The sequence below is a fragment of the Benincasa hispida genome, chromosome 3 (assembly GCF_009727055.1).
Source record: "Benincasa hispida cultivar B227 chromosome 3, ASM972705v1, whole genome shotgun sequence".
Lineage (NCBI taxonomy): Eukaryota > Viridiplantae > Streptophyta > Magnoliopsida > Cucurbitales > Cucurbitaceae > Benincasa > Benincasa hispida.
In genome coordinates, this window is record NC_052351.1 from 11,395,300 (window position 1) to 11,414,800 (window position 19,501).

The following is a 19,501-nucleotide window of genomic DNA, read 5'->3' on the forward strand; positions in this document are numbered from 1 at the left end:
CACAACCAAACATAGTCATCCTTGATTCCCAAACATAGTCATCCTTGATTCCCAAACATATAATTCCTAGACATCCTTAATTTCTAGGCATTGAGAAAACCTCAATCCAAATGGCCTCTAAGAGTAAAATTGAAATTGACGCCATCTTCTTTATGTCTATTTTGTGCACTAGGGATTTCCTAAAATATAGAGATGACACCTTTTTTTTTATAGAAAAATAATTTTTCATTCCCGTTACAACTTGGCTTATTGAAATATTAGGATGAATCATGACCAAAAGCTAATAGGAGATTTGTACGGATGACCTTAAAATTGGGCTCAAAATGTCAAATGACTCTTTACTGATGTTAAATTTGAGTGAAATTACCAAAATAGACTTGTACATACAAAAAAATCCCTCTTGCTCTTGCTGACGATCCATTTTCGAACATCCATGGAACTACGAGTTGTCTTTTTCTCCTCTCTCGCCTGTCTCGCTCTACCTCTGGTTGCCCAGTGTTGGTTAGAGCTGTAAGGTCGCGAAGAAGCTCTCACTCTCTTTTATTCTCTCGCACATCGTTAGCAGAGCTGGTCCCACATCGTTCGCCGGAGATGCAAGGCGGAATAGCATGGTCGAGGAGAAGAAGAAGAAATTGTAGTTTTTCCAAAAGTTGGGTCTGTGAAGGAAGACAAAGAAAATCGTGTTATTGGGAAGGAGGATAAAAGATAGCGCAACTATGTAACTTCACATGTCTATGACATCAACAAAAGGACATTTAACATTTTTTCAAAAGTTGGATCATTTGCCATTTTAGACCTTCAAAATAAGGTTTTTGTGCAATTTTCCCAAAAGTTCTTTATTCCTAAAAAGAATGTTCTAAGATTAAGAAAATATGAAGACAATAATCGCTAAATACTCGAATAAAGACTAACAATAATTGATGATTCACCTGAAAAAACAGTAACTAGAGAACTTTCAACAAGAAAAAACTCTGTTGCTGTTGATTACTCGATTTCGAATCAATATGGTTGAATGGAAAAATCCAATATGGGATCAGTTTTTAACTTATTGTTGAGTGTTAACGGAGTATTTGGAGACGCACAATTTCCAGTTTTGGCTACTGATAGCAATTATTCTGGACCATTTACCGACACCCTTTGAACTATTAACCGATTCTATTTCTGTCCTCAATTGGATCCAAATCCATTAGACACAAATTCCAAATTTCATTTTAAAACCAAAAGTTCTTTATAAAACGCAAATGGGTTTTCGATGCTATTGAACCAAAAGGCTGTAACTTTCCCAAATCTAGTGCTTGCTCCATTTGCATTGAAAGTATGAAATTTTTGTTTTTCCATTTAACCCTTTTCTATTGCGGCTCCATTCTTCTTCTGGGTTTCTTTCCTTGCTTCTTCTTCATTTAATTCCTCTAATTTTGCTTCACTCTTATGAATCCCAAGTGTGCGAAGTGAACTAAGTTGAGGAAGGAAAGGAAATGTCGGTGAAGAACAGAGGAGGCAGCGAGTTTGCTTCAAGAAATGCATTCTCTAGGAACTGGGTTCTTCTGCTATGTCTTGGGAGCTTTTGCGCTGGAATGTTCTTCACTAACAGGTATCTTTTTCTTAATCCTTTAATGGGTTTAGATTCCATTTCCGAGTTCGTTTGTTGAACTGTGCACGTTGGGAATATGGATTTTCAATTGATTTTAAATTCTATATTTCTTGGAAACTATCATCTTCAGTTCTATTTTGGATTGGTCGCTGTTAACCTTTGGTTCTAGCATTGATGAAACTATTCTCGTATGCATTGGGAATGATGTGCAGAGCTGATTAATTATAGCCTTATGCTTTCTGTATTTTGATATTTGAATTTGAGCACTATTAACTAACCTAAAGTAGGTTCCATTCTTCTACTTTCTCAACAACCCGATGCCTTGATACGTTGTGCTTGTTTCTTCACTTCAATGCTTGGATTTCATTCTTTTACTTACATAATCCCAGAATGTGGATCGTTCCAGAAGGTGAAAGGACTTCAAAGGTTTTTAGGGTTGCTGATGCACAAATGAAGATAAAATCTGAGAATTGTAATCCACAACGTGTGAGTACATCTTTCATACATATGCTTTGAAGGAACCTTTTTCATCAATTTACTACCTTATATTAGTTATATGTCAATCAATTCATGAGGTCAAGATATGTGGTGAAACTGCAAACCCACAGTGTTCATGGATATAAAATCTGCTTTGAAGTCGGCTCTCTTCTCTCATTCTACCATAAACATTGGGTTCTTTTTTATAAGGCTAAGACATGTGCTGAAGAAACTGCCAGCATCATTTTCATGGATTTATTTGTTAATCTACACTGATTTAGGTTGGCTTAGATTCTCCATCCGGTTACTAATTTTTATGTCTTCTTGACTGTCTCATTCTTATCATTTCCGTTAAAGAATGCATACAATGCAAGCATAATTGAGAATTCAAGGACACGGCTCAGTATCCAGTAAGTCGCTTGTTTCTTCAAACACTTCTATCAGTGCTCATATTTTCTCAAATGTCCTACAGAAGTTGTCTGTATTGGCTACAGGGAACTGAATGACACAATTGCAGATTTGGAAAGGAAATTGGCAGCCGCAATGGAGGACAACAAAACTGTATTAAAGGGATCTCTCACATTGGACAATCTGAAGACTGATGATTTGACTTTGAAGAGGAGAAAATACTTCATGGTTATAGGAATAAATACAGCTTTTAGCAGTCGGAAGCGAAGGGATTCAATTCGTAGTACTTGGATGCTACTAGGTGAAATCGGTAGTCCAAAATTATGTATTTATCTTTTGGTTAGTTTGAGGCCGCATTTATTAGTGTCAAACATTCTCAAGGAAAAAATATTTTCAAGGTGAAAAAAGAACGAAGCTCGAGGAAGAGAAAGGGATAATCATACGCTTTGTTATAGGACATAGGTAAGAATACATTACCTTTCTATGGTGTTAGTCTACATTACAACTCAAAAACGTTGTTTCTATTCTGGGTTTTGTAAGAACCGGAAAAGTTGCTAATAGTTTGATCCTTTTGCCAGATGTATATCCATGAAGTTTTAAATAATCTGATGCCTTAATCGTCTAGAAAAATTTACTCAAGTTATTCGTGCACATTCATCCTGACTTATCAAAATTTAGTCCATGGTTGGATTTGTGATAAATGAAAATCCCCATGCATTGGAGTTTATTAGTTTGTTGGTCCTGTACTTTGTTCACCTGGCATCTCATGAACATCTCTTGGCTGAGTAGAGAACATATAATTTAAGTAATCAATAAAAATTTCTCATACTGTATGGATATTATTACCAGTTCAACATCAGGTGGCATTCTTGATAAAGCTGTTGCTGCAGAGGAGCTTCTGAATAGAGATTTCTTGAGACTGGTAGTGCAGTTTTTTCCCGCTGTTTTTCTTGTTCTTTTCCTTTTTGATTTCTCCTTCAGCATTTTGGTCCAACTAAATGCAAAATTATGTGCGACACAACTTATACATTTACATTTTTGTCCAACAATGAAACCAGAATCACGTTGAAGGCTATCTGGAGCTATCGGCCAAGACAAAATCTTATTTTGCCACTGCTGTTGCTTTGTGGGATGCTGAATTTTATGTTAAAGTCGATGACGACGTCCATGTCAACTTAGGTAAACTTTGAAATGAGTTTTTCTCAATAGTACATGTCGTGTTCAGAATTGCAAATGAAAACATTTTTTAAACCAGATCAAATCTTTGGGTTTGAGTGCATTCAGATAGGTGATAAGCGTTTGAACCAGTTATAATTATTTGTCATTGAGGTCCTTATGGAACAAAATATTTTGTCTTCTAGGAGCTTTGATTGTGCTGCATGCATTCATACGGTTCTTGCTTTATGATTTATTACAGCTACTCTTGGATCAACTTTAGCTGCACATCGAATGAAACCTCGGGTTTACATTGGTTGCATGAAGTCTGGTCCTGTTCTTTCACAGAAGTGAGAATTACTTCCTTTTATGTTATCTAGCTCATGCTACTAACTGTTGGAATCTGTAAGTTTCAATTTCTTAAACATCATTTTTTCTTTGCCATAGGGGAATGAAGTACCATGAACCAGAGCATTGGATATTTGGTGGAGAAGGAAACAAGTACTTCCGTCATGCGACCGGGCAGCTTTATGCAATTTCAAAGGACTTGGCAAAGTATATACTAAAGAATCAGTAAGTTTCCATCCTCACAACCATTACAGGTCCTTCACGATTTATCTGCCCTTATTACCACATTGTTTCAAATCAATTCTCATTTTGAATAAAAAGATAAGACAAATAAGCATCATCTCATTGCTCTGATTGGAGTATTCCTAATCGTAGTGAGTGATGGGGGGCGATGACTAAGAAGTATATTGTTATCTGCCAAACATTCTTGCTGCAATCAATTTTTTGGTTGTGGAAGGAAGGAGTCTTTGATAACGCTTGTATAAAATTAGTGCAATGAAATATATTTGCTTAATGAAATATGTGCAGAGATGTGCTGCACAAATATGCTAACGAAGATGTATCTTTGGGATCTTGGTTCATTGGTTTAGATGTGGAGCATGTTGATGATAGAAAACTATGCTGCGGTACCCCACCTGGTAAATTGTGAAATCTCATTTGTCCTGGTCCTAACAGCACGAAATCACTGCCAAGAAACAGTATTATGTATCTAATGGAATCACTTTGTGCTGCAAGATTGTGAAGTGAAGGCTCAGAGTGGAAATCCATGTGTGGCTTCATTTGACTGGAAATGCAGTGGCATTTGCAAGTCTGTTGAGAGGATAATGGAAGTTCACAGCCGCTGTAGAGAAGATGAGAATGCTGTGTGGACTAAAAGCTTTTGACAGAATCACTGCTTTTCAAAGTCAAAGGATGAAAGATAAACCAAGCACACTAAATGATGAAATCGAATGATGCAAAATTCCTACATGTCCTTCAGGAGACAATTTTAGGTGCCATCACCCAGGAGAAAAAGACAGAAGCTCAATGACTGAAGCTGTTTGTGTGTATTTAGAGGGTGGGGAAAAAGGCCTGTCTTCAAACTTCTTTATACATTGCCCCTCAGTCTGAACTACTGATACTTTCTGCAGCCTTTTTTTTTTTTTTTTTTTTCATTTTTCTTTATATAGTAATGAATTATATGATTATACAGAAAAGGAAAAAGGAAAAAAATCAAATTGGAATGTCCTTGGCAGTGCTCTCTCTCTTATACTTTCTAAATCATAGCTTTGTTTTTGTATGGGAATCAAAACTCTTACTTCAAGGTTGATAGTACCGTTTTACCTCTTTCATCTCTAATATATATATATATAAAGAGAGAATTACATTTTTAGTCCCGAGTTTTAAAGAACGTGTGTTTGATTTCTGAGCTTTCAAAACATACATTTTTAATTTCAGAATATACATTTTTAGCCTATAATTTTTCGGAAATATGTTTAAACGGTCCATGCATTAATTTATTATTATTGTTTTAAATTAAAGATTAATTTTTTAAAGATTACGTCTTTTCTCTTCATACATATTTTTGTAATTCAAATTTTCATATAAATATGTAAAACAAAAATAATAAATGGTTTAGGGACTTTTTAAATCCATTCTTAAAAACTTGAAAACTAAAAATGAACATTTTGAAAACTTGGGGATTAAATAGATCTATTCTAAAAAGTTAGGGATTAAAAAGTTATATTTTGAAAATTCAAAGACCAAATGCACCTATTTTTTAAAATTTTAGTTCGTTTATATATATAGCAAAATAAATCATAAATCACGTCATATATTTAGAATCTGTTAGATCTTTTAATGTATTTCTTAGATTTTCATTAAGATTTAGGTTTAGGATTTTTGTTGGTGTATCAAGCAAGTCCGGGTTTTGTTAGAATTTGGAGTTTTCAATTGCGTCTAAGATAATTTAGATCTTATTTCATAAAATATTATAATAATTATTTTTTTTTAACAACTTTTGGATTTTATTTTAAAAGGAAATTATTAGTAGTTAATGCAAAAGAAAATTTTAAATCTAAGATGTAGATAGATTTGCTATATACTCCAATTCCCCTTAAATTATTAGCCCTAATTGAGGTGACACAATTGGGCCTGATTTAAATGGACGGCCCAAATACGGATAGAGTGATAACTTTGAGAGACGGGGAATGTTCTCAAAGGAGAAATAATAGGTTGGCTAATACGTGTTTGAAGTGGAAAGAGGGTCGTTCATCTACGAAACACACGAGTCATGATCATCTCTACCCTCTCTTTTTAAATTCTCTTTTCCTATTATCCAATTCTGCTGATTCTCACTCCCTTCTTCCCGATTCATCACTCAAATACTGAATTTTTAAACTCCCTTTTTTGATCTTCTCTTTGGCTGGGTATGCCATTGCCAACCCACCTTTGCCTTTCTTCGCCTTTTCACTTTTGATTATGCTTTTCCTATATACCCAATTCTCTCTGGGGCTTTAACGTTTCGCTTTCTTTAAATTTTCAGCCGCTAATCGTAGCGTGAGATTCTGATTTCTTCCATGGCCAGAAGCTAGTTCAAACTCGGAATTCCTTTGGGTAATCGTTTACTTTTAGACTCTCAAAACGGTCATATATTTATATATTTACATGGACATGATTCGCGTATTGCTATTCCATTGGGGTGGCTTGGAATTTGAATTAGATCAGTTCAATTGCTTATAATTTGATTGATTTTGTGACTTAGTCGGTGACCTTATTTGAATCCGTGTTCTGTTTGCTATTCCTTCATGCTTTAACTATTATTGCTTACTCTGTTGGAATCTTCACTTCTCAGAAAAGAGGCAGGCTGAAGCTGCTCGCATAAGGGAAAAGTACCCGGATAGAATACCTGTAAGAATAATGTTACTAATTTTGTTCTTTACTTCCTATGGTCTTCTAAATTTACTTTGGTTTTGGTACTGATTCAATTAAGTTAATCAGGTGATTGTCGAGAAAGCTGGGAGGAGTAACATTGCTGATATTGATAGGAACAAGTACTCTCTCTTTCTCTATTCTCTTAATGAATTGGTGAATATGAACAGATGGCAAGATGCTATCAGTTATCACGTTCTGAATTGATAAATTAAAATAAATACTAGCATGTATGTTAGTAGCAGCTGCAGTAATATGTCGAATGAAAATAATGGAGTTGCTAGCATATAGTTTGAACGTGGAGTGTATTAGAAACAGAAGTACCTAAATCAATCATATGAATAATGGTTTACTTCAGATGGTAACTCTTAACTCCATTGGATTGACTATTGAGTGATGCATGGAAAAAAAGCACTGGAGTCAGTCCCACCAAAGCCAAAGGGCCCATATTTAAATATTATGTTATAGCAGTAAATCCAGTCTCTTGATTGATACTTTATAATTCTGGATAAATCTCGAACGTGAAGAAGTATTACTTTGTTATAAGCACATGGATAATCCATTTTTGAAGTCGCCAACATCGTATACTTGAATAACCAGTGTGGCATTTTTGTCTTTCCCATTGCAGATACCTCGTTCCTGCTGATTTAACTGTTGGACAATTTGTTTACGTCGTTCGGAAACGGATTAAGCTTAGCGCTGAAAAAGCTATTTTTGTATTTATCAAGGACACTCTACCTTCAACTGGTGAGTCACAACCCTTTTTATCTTAGTCTCTGATCTTGTATTGAATGTTAGCTTTAGAGTAAATTCTTCTGTGCAACAGGTGCATTGATGTCTGCAATTTATGCGGATAATAAGGATGAAGATGGATTTCTTTACATGTCATACAGTGGAGAAAACACTTTTGGTGGGTTCCTTGGAGGACAATGATACATTTCCCTGTAAATTCTAGCTATTCCCTTCCAGATCAATCAATGCATCAGCTTTATGTTCCATTCTATTCTAGTATATTTAACTTTCCATCAAAGGTGCTGCTCAATGAGTGGGCCTGAATGTTTTAGTTTTTTTCTTTTTCTTTTTCCTTCTTTCAATTAAGCTGTGAACCAATGAAAATAGCTATTGGCTTCTTTCTAATATCAAGCAGTGAAATGATTAAATTTTCTGATCAGTTTAGTGAGTCTAATATGACATTATGATACATAAATCACTTGAGACACGAGCCTCAAACTATTACTTCATTCTGATATTCAGAAGATGGTAACAGGATGAGACCTGAACTCCATAGAATACGGAATGTCTCAGCCGAATCAAGTCTAAAACTCTAACACACCATGTTTGCCAACATTCAAAACAAATACCAGAATGATGAAAAGTTTCAATCTTTTGATAACAAGAGTAGAACTCTATCTCTCTCTCTCTGTTATTCTGGTGCCAAGGATGTCGAGACAAATCTTCCTAATTTACTTGGAGCTTTTCTTGCGTGGGTTCATGATCCACTTGATGCCATTAGATATTCCACTTCCTATCTTTTTGGCACCAGCCACTGTCGCCGCCTTAGCTTTTGCAAATCCAGGCTTAGAACCACCCTTCTTGTCTGAGCTCCGGCCACCTTTGGCTTTATTGTCATCGTCTTCTTCCATGGCACCGATGCCTCCTGCTCCCCATTGGTCAGCCCAGCTTGGTGCTTCCGCAGCCATGGTTTCTAATTCCCAACCAATACATTAAACTCACTAACTATCCATTATTGGTGTTAAAAGTAACAGCAACAAAATTTATGTCCAAAAATAACATATTCTTGTTCGAATATCCATTAAATTACCCAGATTGGTAAAGATAACAGAAAATTATAACTCTCTCTTCAAAATACAGCTAGTTTTTGCTATCATATTGTTTTAACCATTTCTAAGATGCTATAAACGAAACAAGAGAGAGATCTAATCTAAAGATTTTATTCATAAGAAAGAACATATCTTGAACTTAAAAGAAGCACAAACAAAACAGAAAAGATCTGAATCAGAATTATTATTAGAAGTAGCTTGTGATAAAAGTTGAGAGTCATACCTGGGGATCGAAAACTATGAAGAACTACAGAAACTTAGTGAAGGAATTCGAGGAAGATTAGATAATAATTGCTCGAAACGCCTTTAGAAAGCAGCAGCAGCAGCACGCAGGGCCATAGGTGGATGGGCTGTCTTTTACTACCACTGCAATAATACTTTTTTAACGACTTGCCAACTCCAACTGGTTTCCATCTAACGAAGCAAACTATGTCTTTTGGGCATCTTTTTCTTTTTTTAAAAGAAACATCCTTAATTTAATCCTCCTCGTAATCACAAGGCATCTCATTTTCACAAGGCTTGTAAAACTTGGACCAAATATCTACTGATATAACCTGGGTTCAAATTCAAACTTCTAATCAAACACCACTGTTTAGTTCATCAATTATTCAATAATCACGTGGATGTTCCCCCATTTACTTAGATAATAAAGCACATGATTAGACTTTTTCCACTGTTCATTCACAAGATCATCAAAATTAGAGGGGGGCCGACCGTGGGGCATTGGAATAAGAGATGGTCCAAAAAGGAAAAAAATAAAAGGATTCAAATTATAAGAATCGGGGGGAAGAATATTGAATTGGGTGGGCAAAGATCAAAATTCCGACAAAGAAAGAATAAAACTGTCTGCAACTATTTCTTTCAAGTTGACTAAAATTGTTGACCGAAATAAAAAATCTAGACTACCAACATTCTGGAAAGGACAAGTGAGTTATATAATTAGACGGGTTATCTACATCGTATCTGTGAATTCAAAGCACAAGCAAATCCATTAAACTAATTAAATTAATTCCATTTCATTTCTCATCATTCGTCATCATTTCATCTCTCCCAGCATACAATCATTTCGATTTCCTTGTGGATTTTGACTTTTTCAGTTTGCTTGATTTGTCATCGGACCTCGCCCACGTATAACCATTTGGAATGGCAAATGGATCTATTTCATCTTGAGCCGCCGACCATAAACAACGATAATTTTGTTTAGCTGTCGATCCAACAGCTGAGTGGCTGGTGCTTCGCTTCAGCCACGTCGATGTCGATGTCGATGAAGATGAAGAACAAGACGGCAAAGATGAACAGTGTGATTCAGATGGATCATCTCCTCCACTGTTGACTAGTTGCCTTGGACTAGAGAATGGTGTGTAAAATTGTTCCGTCGGTTGAAGGTCCACAAATTTGGTGAATGTTATCACCACTCTCACAGTTGGCACCACCGGAATAGCCACCTACAGATCCAAAACAGAAGATTTCCCCTTAATTATTATTGACTTACGTTTTAAAAAAAAAAAATCTTCTAAATTTTTAATGCATCCCCCGTTTTGAATAAGTTTGAAACTTTTCTTTTTCCCACAAATAGTAATAATTATTATTTTAAAAAAATGGTTGAAAGGACCCAAGTCTGCGTTGTCTCTTACGCTGCCACGTTTTAATATTTGAGTCAAATTCTATTTGGGTCTTTATTGTTTTTTTTGTAGTTTTGTGAGAGGAAAAAAGAAATTAAAGCGTATTAAGAGTGGGGCCCTCGGTAGGAAAACAAGGATTCAGCGAAAAACGCAAAGTGGGGCCCGGGTGGTTTCTTTGTCTAGAGTAAATCCTCGAATAAGGTGGACCCCAGCAGTCCATCACCGTAGGATCAAAACAACCCAGTCGATCCCATCGCCGTTCAATCACCGACCATGGAGGCCCCACCAGGATGTCAACCAATCAGAGGGCTCTCTCTTCTTCAGTATACTTTCGTGAGAGACCGTTGCTTGGGCATCGAAAGAACGCCCAATTAAGAAAATAAATTATAAAATATAATAATCAAAAGCGAAATTCTAAGGCTTGAGATAGGGCCCACTTTAATTGACCCCAGAAAGACGTTTTGCAGTTGTAGTGTTTACTTTTCCTTTTTTTCAATTCTTACCTTGACCGGAAAAGTTCCCGGCGGGAACTTGGTGGTGAGCAGCTCCCTCATCCTTCTCACCGCCTTCACTTTGTTCGCCAAAATGTCGAGTAAAGGAAGAAGCTCTTCCGTCTTCAACGGAAACTGCTCCGTTAACCACACCGATGGACGTAAGCTTCTCACGTACTCCTTTTCCTTGGTCTGCGGCGGCTCAACTGGAACCGCCGTAAAATTCGGCCTCCCGACCTTCCTTGGGGGTGGCGCTGTCGCCGACGGTATGTCTACGCTTTTCCTCGGCATCATTACCCATTCCCTCTCTTCAGGAACAAAGCTACTGTGTCTTCGCCGGTCAGTGCTGTTCCTGTCAGGCAGCGCGAAACTAGGGTTTTCCGCTACTAAGAATCCGTCGTCGTCTTCGTCGAGTTCCAGCGGGAGGACCTGCTCACTACCTGCCACGTCACCTTCGCCACCGGCTACTTTTCGCGATCGGAAGCTGAACACTACGTTATGTACTTCGTAAACTTTGGCTTTCCATTCTCCAACGCTTTCGGTTTTCTCTTGTCTTCTCCAGTTAGTTCTTCCGACGAGTTCTGCTTTCGTGACGTCCATTCCAGGCCGGTAAACGCTCGTCTGAGAGCAGAATCCCGCAATGTCAGACTCACTCATCGGAGCCCCCGCGTTCTCGAACGCGTCGAAGATTTTGCGGTCGTCACGGTTGATCACAAGCAGAGAACCAGAGGGAATGTCGTGACTCTGATCACCATCTCCGAGAAAGAGAAAACTCTGATCTGCGCGCTGGATCTTCAAGCCATCAAATCCAGCCAACGACGTATCCGCTCGGAGATTACCATCACGCTTCCAGATTCTATAAGTATCCGATGGAGCAATTTTCCCAACAAACGGAATTACAGAGCTCTCAAAGTGAAACGAAATTTCCATGTAGAAATCTCGCATTCGACGAAGAACAGCAATAACCCGCGGCAATCGTCGGCGCCACTTAGACCATGCAGCGCGGTGGTGAACCTGGAGTAGAATGAGCGCAATGTCAGAACTCCGGCGACACATAGCCTCCTGCAGAGGGTTCCAACCAGCGGAATTCTGGAGAGAAATATCAGCCCCAGCAGAGGAAAGAGTTTTTGCAGCAAAAGCATCCTTAAGCCTAACAGCGAGATGGAGAGGAGTTTCCCGGTAAGGCACATCACGGCGGTCGAGAACAGCAGAGATCTTGTCAGCGATCCGCTCCTGAGCGAGAGAATCAGCCTCGGTGTGAATAAGAGCAGGATCAGCAAGACGAGGTAGAGTTGAAACGATACGCGAAAGAGCAGAATGATCAGCAAGAGCAACGGCGTAATGGACAGGACTATGAGCATAATCCTTAGGTTTAATGGTGGAAAGCGAGGTCGTCGTGGGGGTCGACGACTTCGCCATTATAGAGGTGAAAATGGAAAGAATGAAGCAAGGAAGAAAGAAGAAACGAAATGGGAAGAGAGCGACAAATGTTGTGGGGTTGGGATTTTTTGTTTTTTTTATTATTAATTTTTAATTTTATAATTCATCATAGTCTCACAAGGAAGAAGAAGAAGAGAATGTTAAGAGGAGAGGAAGTAAGGGCAAAATAGTAAAAGTGGTGTGTGTCTTTATTGGGAAACACGAGAGAGAGGGAATTGGCGCGTCTTTTGGTAATGGGCTTGGAGCAGAAGCTGTGCATATTTCTTTACAATGTCTGTACTTTACCTTCCCTTGCCTCAACCTTAGCTTAGTCGATTTGCTTTGTCTCCAAATTCAGATGGTTATTTCTTTTTTTTTCTTCTTAATAAATAAAGTAGAGAAATATGGGAGTATAGGAAAGTAAGAAAGACTGGGAAAAAGGATATGGAGAGTGTGTGGGTAATACTAATAATTGGGGGATTTTGGTCAGAAAATGGCAGAGAGAGGAATGGTGATGGAGGCGTCACTACAGGCACGGGCGCTCAGTGCCTGCCAGTGGTCACCCTTCTGCATGCAACGCTCCGCACAGATGCTTGTCCCCACCCCCACCAAATCCTTCAGCCCATGTCTAATGGGCCAGGCCCAATTGTTCTTCTCGCACTTAGGCCCAAACTAGGATGAGGTTGGTTTATTGGGCCACAACATACATAGCCCATCCAGTCGACACGATGACAACCTGCCTCTGGCTACTACTGCCTACGATATCTTGTACACCGGAAGCTAAACAAAATTAAAATTCCCTTAAATTTGTTTCTATTTTGTACGTTGTCTTTTTTCCCTTTTAACTTGTACAATGGGTGTTGAATAAATCAATTATTATATCATAAAATTGCATTGCTTTTGAAAGTAATTTCGATACAATCTTAATATTGATGGTCTTGCTTTCTAAGGTAACGATACTCTTAATAGACAAGCACTCGTCAGAAAATTACTAGAATCATTTGGCCCAGAAAAATATACCAGAAGCAGAAGTTGGAAGCAATTGACTGAAGAAGCAGCCCCAATTATTTTAGGGAAGCTAAAAGATCCGTTTGAAAACCATTTTTAATCACAAAATTAATTTCAGCTTCAAAAAACATTAACACATTAAATAGAAAAACAGTTACCCTATTAAATAGAGAAAATGTAATAGAACCTTTTAGGAAAATTATTATATTAAATGAAACAGAAGCAAAAAGTCAATTTTTGGCAAATCATTCACAATAACTTTGAATACAGAAGAGAGTAGAATCCATTTATGAAAAAGGGTAACGACAATGGGTAATATTTCTAGGACTAATAGTTAAGCGTATAATAATATTGTAAAATAATTATACAAATAACAAAATCTATTAGTATCGCTGCTGATAGACTTCTATTAAAAAAAAATTGTATTGTGTTATATCTATAAATACTTTGAGTTTGGTTATTATATTTGTAACTTGTATAGATATTTAATATTTGAAATAAATGCATATAACAAATGTATTAAATAATAAATGAATGCGTTTAAATTTGTAAAATAATTAATATTTGAAAGGTAAATAACTTGTTTGTGCATAATTCAATATAAATATATATATATATTATTTCAAATGGTAAAACTGTTAAAAATATTCACAAGATATAGCAAAATTTTAGAACTATCAATGATAGACAGAAGTCTATCAGTGTCTATCATTGATAGTTCTAAAATTTTACTATATTTTGTAAATATTTTGATTTATTTTTCTATATTTAAAAACAACTCCCTCCCTCTCTCTCTATATATATGGGTAATTATTTTAAATGGCAAAATTGTTGTAAATATTTTCAAATATAATAAAATGTCACTGTTTATATAACATCCCGAATTTCAGGAAAATTTAAGTTAATTATCTAGAATTATTGAGTTTAAATTTCCCTTTCATTTGAGAAATTGAGATTAAATTGAAATAATTGAAAAACTTTTATTGATTAGATTGAATTTAATTGATTAGACATTCGAACTAATTATCTTGAAAATATTGAATTTTGCTTCCCTTTTATTTTAGAGTTTAGGGCAAACTTAAAAAAAATTAAAAAGATAATTAATTTCATGTGATTTTGAATTGATTTAAATATTTGGAAGAATTTGTATTGGATCTTATGCCATTTAATTTTAGTTTTTGAAGTCTAATAATTTGAAAAGTTAATCGATTTATTAATTTAATAGAATCTTTGAAGATTTTGGAGATATTGTGATAAAATTTATCTTTTTAAAATTAAAAAAAAAAAAAAAAAAGAATTGAGATTTTTCGAAATTAAATGAGAGTGAAAAATCGGGAGAAAGCAATTTGGTTTTTCAGTGATAGTTTCCACAAAAATTTTAAATTTTCGAAGTTTGAACCATTGGATCGTGCTCAAATTTGGTCAGTTTGTTTGAGACATATAGAGTTTCATTTTGAACGGTTGGATCGCTTTTTGTTCCTAATCACTGCTGAATGAAATCTGTAAAACTAGAAATTCCCCTTTTCTCTCACTCTCGCAAACCCTCCTCATGCAAGACCCTCACTACTAGCCGCTAACCTAAACAATCTATGCCGTCCGACAACAACACCGCTGCCTATCTATGGTTGCGAACGCCGCTTATGCCATTGTCACTGAAATTGATATTTTGGGTAAGTTTTAGAATTCTTGGAGGTTCTTGACCACCCATTAGCTTTTGGCCCAAATTGGTTGATATCCTTTACGTTTTGCTTTTAGATTGAAGTTTTAGAGCATTTCTGGTCACTGTCCAACAAAGGAAACGAGTTTTTGAACATTTACTATTCGAAGTTTGGAGATCAGTGACGTGCTTTCTAGGAGGATTTATGATAGTTCGGTCCTTTCGTTGGTTTTAGTTCAAGTGAATTGTTGGAGTTGATCGTCGAGATAACTGTCCTTGACTTAATTTGAGGTAAGTGGTAATATTATCAGCGCCTTCGTGCCAGGCGGCCTAGATTAGATTTAAAAAGTTAATTGATGGACTTTAAAAGCATGATTTTGTCGTTGTGATATACTTGTTGCATGACAATTATAAGTATTATGAGCATGGTTGGAATTTTAAATAGTACTAAAATTATGTATGTGATGCATGATTAGACCAATAAGGTAGTTTACCGTATTTCCTTGATACATGTTTTATTTCAGAGGATCAACGGGTCTAGTTTCATGTTTGATGGTGTGGTTTCAGACTGCTAGACATGCATGAATCGACAGGTTCACGTTCATGTTATTTTTCCATATTTGACGGTGTGCCTTCAGGCTGCTAGACATGCGTAAATCGATAGGTTCACATTCATATTATTTTTTCATGTTTGACGGTGTGCCTACGGGTCGCTAGACATGCGTGAATCGACAGGTTCACGTTCATGTTACTTTTCCATATTTGACGGTGTACCATCAGGCCACTAGACATGCAAGTCAAGGCAAGACAGTACGACCTTTGGTTTCTTTTCATCATCTAAGATAGACGTAGTTGTTTGAGTCAGGGGCCCATCATTTTCTACTGTGGATGCATAGCCTGATTTCGGTAATGGGATCACTTACTGAGTATTTTTATACTCAACCTTTCTTAATTTATGTTTTTTAGGTAAGGAATGGGAACGGACCGGCGAGTGACGAGAGGGACTTATGTTCGTGCCATATGGGACATGCAAATCGCTTCTGCTCAGTTACGTTTTTAAGCTATTTAAAATTTTTTATTTGAAACTCGATGTTAGTCAAAATATTATCTGTTTAAGTCATTTTACCTTCATTATTTTAGGGCCCCAAATAAAGGTTTTATTTATTTATTTTCGAGTTTATTTTGGAAAAACTATCCTTATTGTTTTGATGATTTTTTTAACAAAATATCTGGGTTTTAAATGTGTATTTAGTCGTAATGGCCTTTGTTAGAGTAATCGAAAGGTTGGATCATTACAGTTGGTATCAACCTAAGTTTTAGGTTCTGTAGACTAACTTACGATGTAAGTCTTCGTTTTGTGTCCCTTATGGCTATTCACGAATCCTTCGTCCTCGCCAGGTATGTTCTTTCATTAAATATTTTATGGAAAATGTGTTTAAAAGCCTTCATGTCTAAGTTTTATGTATCGACTGACTGTTATTGCTAGTTTAACGACCTGAAAGAAGTTAATATGAGATAACTATTTTGTTTTGGTGTTATGGAAAGAAAGAAGAATCATAATAAGGCCATTTGGTGTTAGTTTAATTCGTGGATGGACTGTTAGAAACGGACATATATTTCTGTTCAAGGATATTGAAATCTGATAGAACTATGAAGTGCTGAAATGGATGTATTTGGTTAAGCTATAGAATAAGGTAGGTGAATTGGAAATCACTGGGGAATAATATTAAGTTTTGCATTACGAGAATAAAACTAGTGGTGCTACAAGGAACTTTATCACAAGGCACACGTTCTTAGTTACGAGATTAAAGTTTCTTTATAAGATAAGAAAGAGGTGAAGAAGAGACTATAAATTCTATTAAGGATTACTAGATATTAAAATCAAAATGTTCCAAGAAAAAATTTGAAAGGATTAATAGGTCATGATCACTTTCATGGTATCGACGTTGGTGGAGCGAGTAATGTATGGTGTTTTGATTCTTTATATAACGTGCCTAAAAATAAGAAGAATTACTAGATGGAGCATAAAGCGATAGTATGAGGAACTCTTTACAAGACCTAGGTAAGATGAATTGATCAAGGAATGCCAAGATGGTTGAAATTATAGTTGCCTTTAGATGGGAGAAAACGTGTTATTGGATTGAAAATTCTTAAGGTGCTTGGTTTGAACTATGTGTTTGTTGCAATGAAAAGGTTCAAGTTTAATTAACCATACCAAGAGGAAGGATAAACATTTTGAAGTTTAAAAGTAATATTATCTTGTGGGGATACCTTACTATAGTTCCAAGTTTGGAGTGGAATTTTAGATTTATAGAAAAAGTTATAAAGGGTCATATGTCTTGATTTAGGGATTATGTTTCACTCTTGAAGTGAAAATTGCACCTTCAAGTTGTTGGGTTAAGCAAGGATAGATATGAAGAAAACTAAAAGTATTTAAGGAATGTTTTTTTTTTTTTTTCAATTTGGAGAGGTAAATGGAAATTAATGTGTTCAAGACTCCCAAATAGTTAAGTATGGTTTGGATTTTAAAACATGATATGGGTGGATACAAGGCGCTGGTTTTAGTGTAAAGAAGGCGTCGGTTTTAGTGTAAATGAGAAATCTCTTATTACCATTTGAAACTTTGGACTGTAGTAAGCATTATTTGAAAAAAAAAAAAAAATATAGCTTGCTTAGGTTGATGCAAACTCATTGTTAGCTCAAGATTAAGATCGAGTTACCTAGGTCATCTAGGTGAAATAGTCAAGTCTTAAACAGTAAATAGCGTTATAAAATAAAAGTGACTTATTTCTTGGCCCTTATCTTATACAAACTCATTGCATAGGACATCCCCACTTTTCATGTCATAACATGTACGAATTAGGAACACATCGTATGTAGCACTTTACAACTCTTTGTAACAACTACAAAGTAGGATGCATCCAATGGTGTTACAAGAATAAGGTACCCAATCTCATTCGTGTACCATAGATCATTTTGACTATTTACTCGAACCTGATCCACTCTTATATCTCCACATAAAGTTCAAGTACTCATATAATAGTCATGGGTCTTAGTTTATTGGATTTATACTTTCATACAATTTATAAATCAATAACAAGTATATTGATAATAGAAAATGTTTATTATTTTACAAACTGTGAGTTTTTAGGACATAAAACCCAACAAAAGTAATCTAGCTCCAAGTAAGAAACAAGCTATATGAGTATTAAGGTTGAGTAAATTTGATCTCCTAGAATGACCCTCAGCACTAAAGATGAATTTGAGTTAAAAGCAACTCCTATCCTTAAGACTCCTCATAGAAGGACTCTAGTAGAGTTGGAATAGCCTAAGTCACTGATACAAGAACCATTTAGCAATGTGTTTCATATTTTCCTTAATGTTTTGCCTTGGACACACCAGCTTTGTTTATTAGGAAAGAAAGATGATTCACACGACTTTATATCAACTATTACGGATTGAATATGATAGCGTATCTCAGTTGCAGGAGATTGTCAGGGCAATTAGGTGCCGAATCCGAATTCTGAATCCTGGACTTGAAATGCCATGGGAGATATGTTTTTTGTTGCATGGACAGTGAGGTGACCTACTCTATGGAGTGTGAACATTCTCAATATAGATGTATACAATCATGAAGATCTTTATCTTAGAAACTGGCATCGGGTAATGGTTACAACTATTATGAGATTATGGTGATGTATTTTGGAATGACAAATGCTCTATAGTAGATGGGGAATTCAAGAGCTTCATTTAAGTGAGATTTTCAGACTCATGTATAAGAGGGTCCTAAATGGTGATATGTGTTTGTTTTAAGATTAAATAGTAACATGATATTGTCTCAGATAAGTTATACAATTCATGGTAGGAGATGAAGACTTTCTAAAACGTGGAGTTAGTGCTAATTAAAAGTTCTTTGGCAGAATTATCGGTCTGAAGAAGCAATTTGGAAACATGAGGTGAGACAAGAACTAAGTATCACGAGCTTTTAAGGACTTGAACTTTTGAGGGCGAAAGTAAGGGAAGAATATAACATCCTAAATTTCAGGAAAATTTAAGATAATTATCTAAAATTATTGAGTTTAAATTTTCCTTTCATTTAGGAAATTGAGATTAAATTTAAAAAATTGAAAAATTTTTATTGGTTAAATTGAATTTAATTGATTAGATATTCGAACTAATTATCTTGAAAATATTGAATTTTGCTTCCCTTTGATTTTGGATTTTAGGACCAACTTAAAAAAAATTAAGGAGATAATTAATTTCACATGATTTTGAATTGATTTAAATATTTAGAAGGATTTAATTTGTGTCAAATTAATAGATTTCATGACATTTAATTTTGGTTTTTGAAGCCTAAATTAAGATAATTTGAAATTTTAATTGATTTATTAATTTAATAGAATCTTTGGAGATTTTGGAGATATTGTGATAAAATTTATCTTTTCAAAATTTTTTAAAAAATTGAAAATTTTCTAAATTAAATGAGAGCGAAAAGAGGCAAACAAATTGGGGAGAAAACAATTCGGTTTTTCACCAACAACTTTCACAAAAATTATTGATTCTGGAGTTTGAAC

General features: G+C 35.6%; 2 protein-coding genes and 1 pseudogene across 4 annotated transcripts; 2 read left to right on the forward strand and 1 right to left on the reverse strand.

Annotated features, from left to right (window-relative positions):
• The first annotated feature begins 1,079 nt into the window (after positions 1-1,079).
• LOC120073105 (probable beta-1,3-galactosyltransferase 2) lies at positions 1,080-5,230 on the forward strand. Of its 3 annotated transcripts, none has more exons than XM_039025729.1 (12): positions 1,080-1,315; positions 1,441-1,591; positions 1,981-2,077; positions 2,426-2,478; positions 2,563-2,786; positions 2,875-2,938; positions 3,326-3,398; positions 3,535-3,655; positions 3,894-3,981; positions 4,079-4,204; positions 4,570-4,617; positions 4,715-4,856. In XM_039025729.1, the coding sequence occupies exons 2-11, from the start codon at positions 1,476-1,478 to the stop codon at positions 4,583-4,585; spliced, it is 978 nt and encodes a 325-aa protein (XP_038881657.1). In that variant the 5' UTR covers positions 1,080-1,315; positions 1,441-1,475; the 3' UTR covers positions 4,586-4,617; positions 4,715-4,856. The 3 variants fall into 3 exon arrangements, with proteins under 3 accessions (XP_038881657.1, XP_038881655.1, XP_038881656.1); XM_039025727.1 differs by having other exon boundaries at positions 1,091-1,315; positions 4,508-4,617; positions 4,715-5,230; XM_039025728.1 differs by having other exon boundaries at positions 1,097-1,315; positions 2,563-2,777; positions 4,508-4,617; positions 4,715-5,227.
• A 1,307-nt stretch (positions 5,231-6,537) lies between these two features.
• LOC120073107 lies at positions 6,538-8,060 on the forward strand (annotated as a pseudogene).
• Positions 8,061-9,644: 1,584 nt separating this feature from the next.
• Positions 9,645-13,039, reverse strand: LOC120073104 (ankyrin repeat domain-containing protein 13C-like). Its single transcript, XM_039025726.1, has 2 exons — positions 10,856-13,039; positions 9,645-10,175 (listed from the first exon to the last, which is right to left on the reverse strand). The coding sequence occupies exons 1-2, from the start codon at positions 12,260-12,262 to the stop codon at positions 9,792-9,794; spliced, it is 1,791 nt and encodes a 596-aa protein (XP_038881654.1). The 5' UTR covers positions 12,263-13,039; the 3' UTR covers positions 9,645-9,791.
• Positions 13,040-19,501: the final 6,462 nt, after the last annotated feature.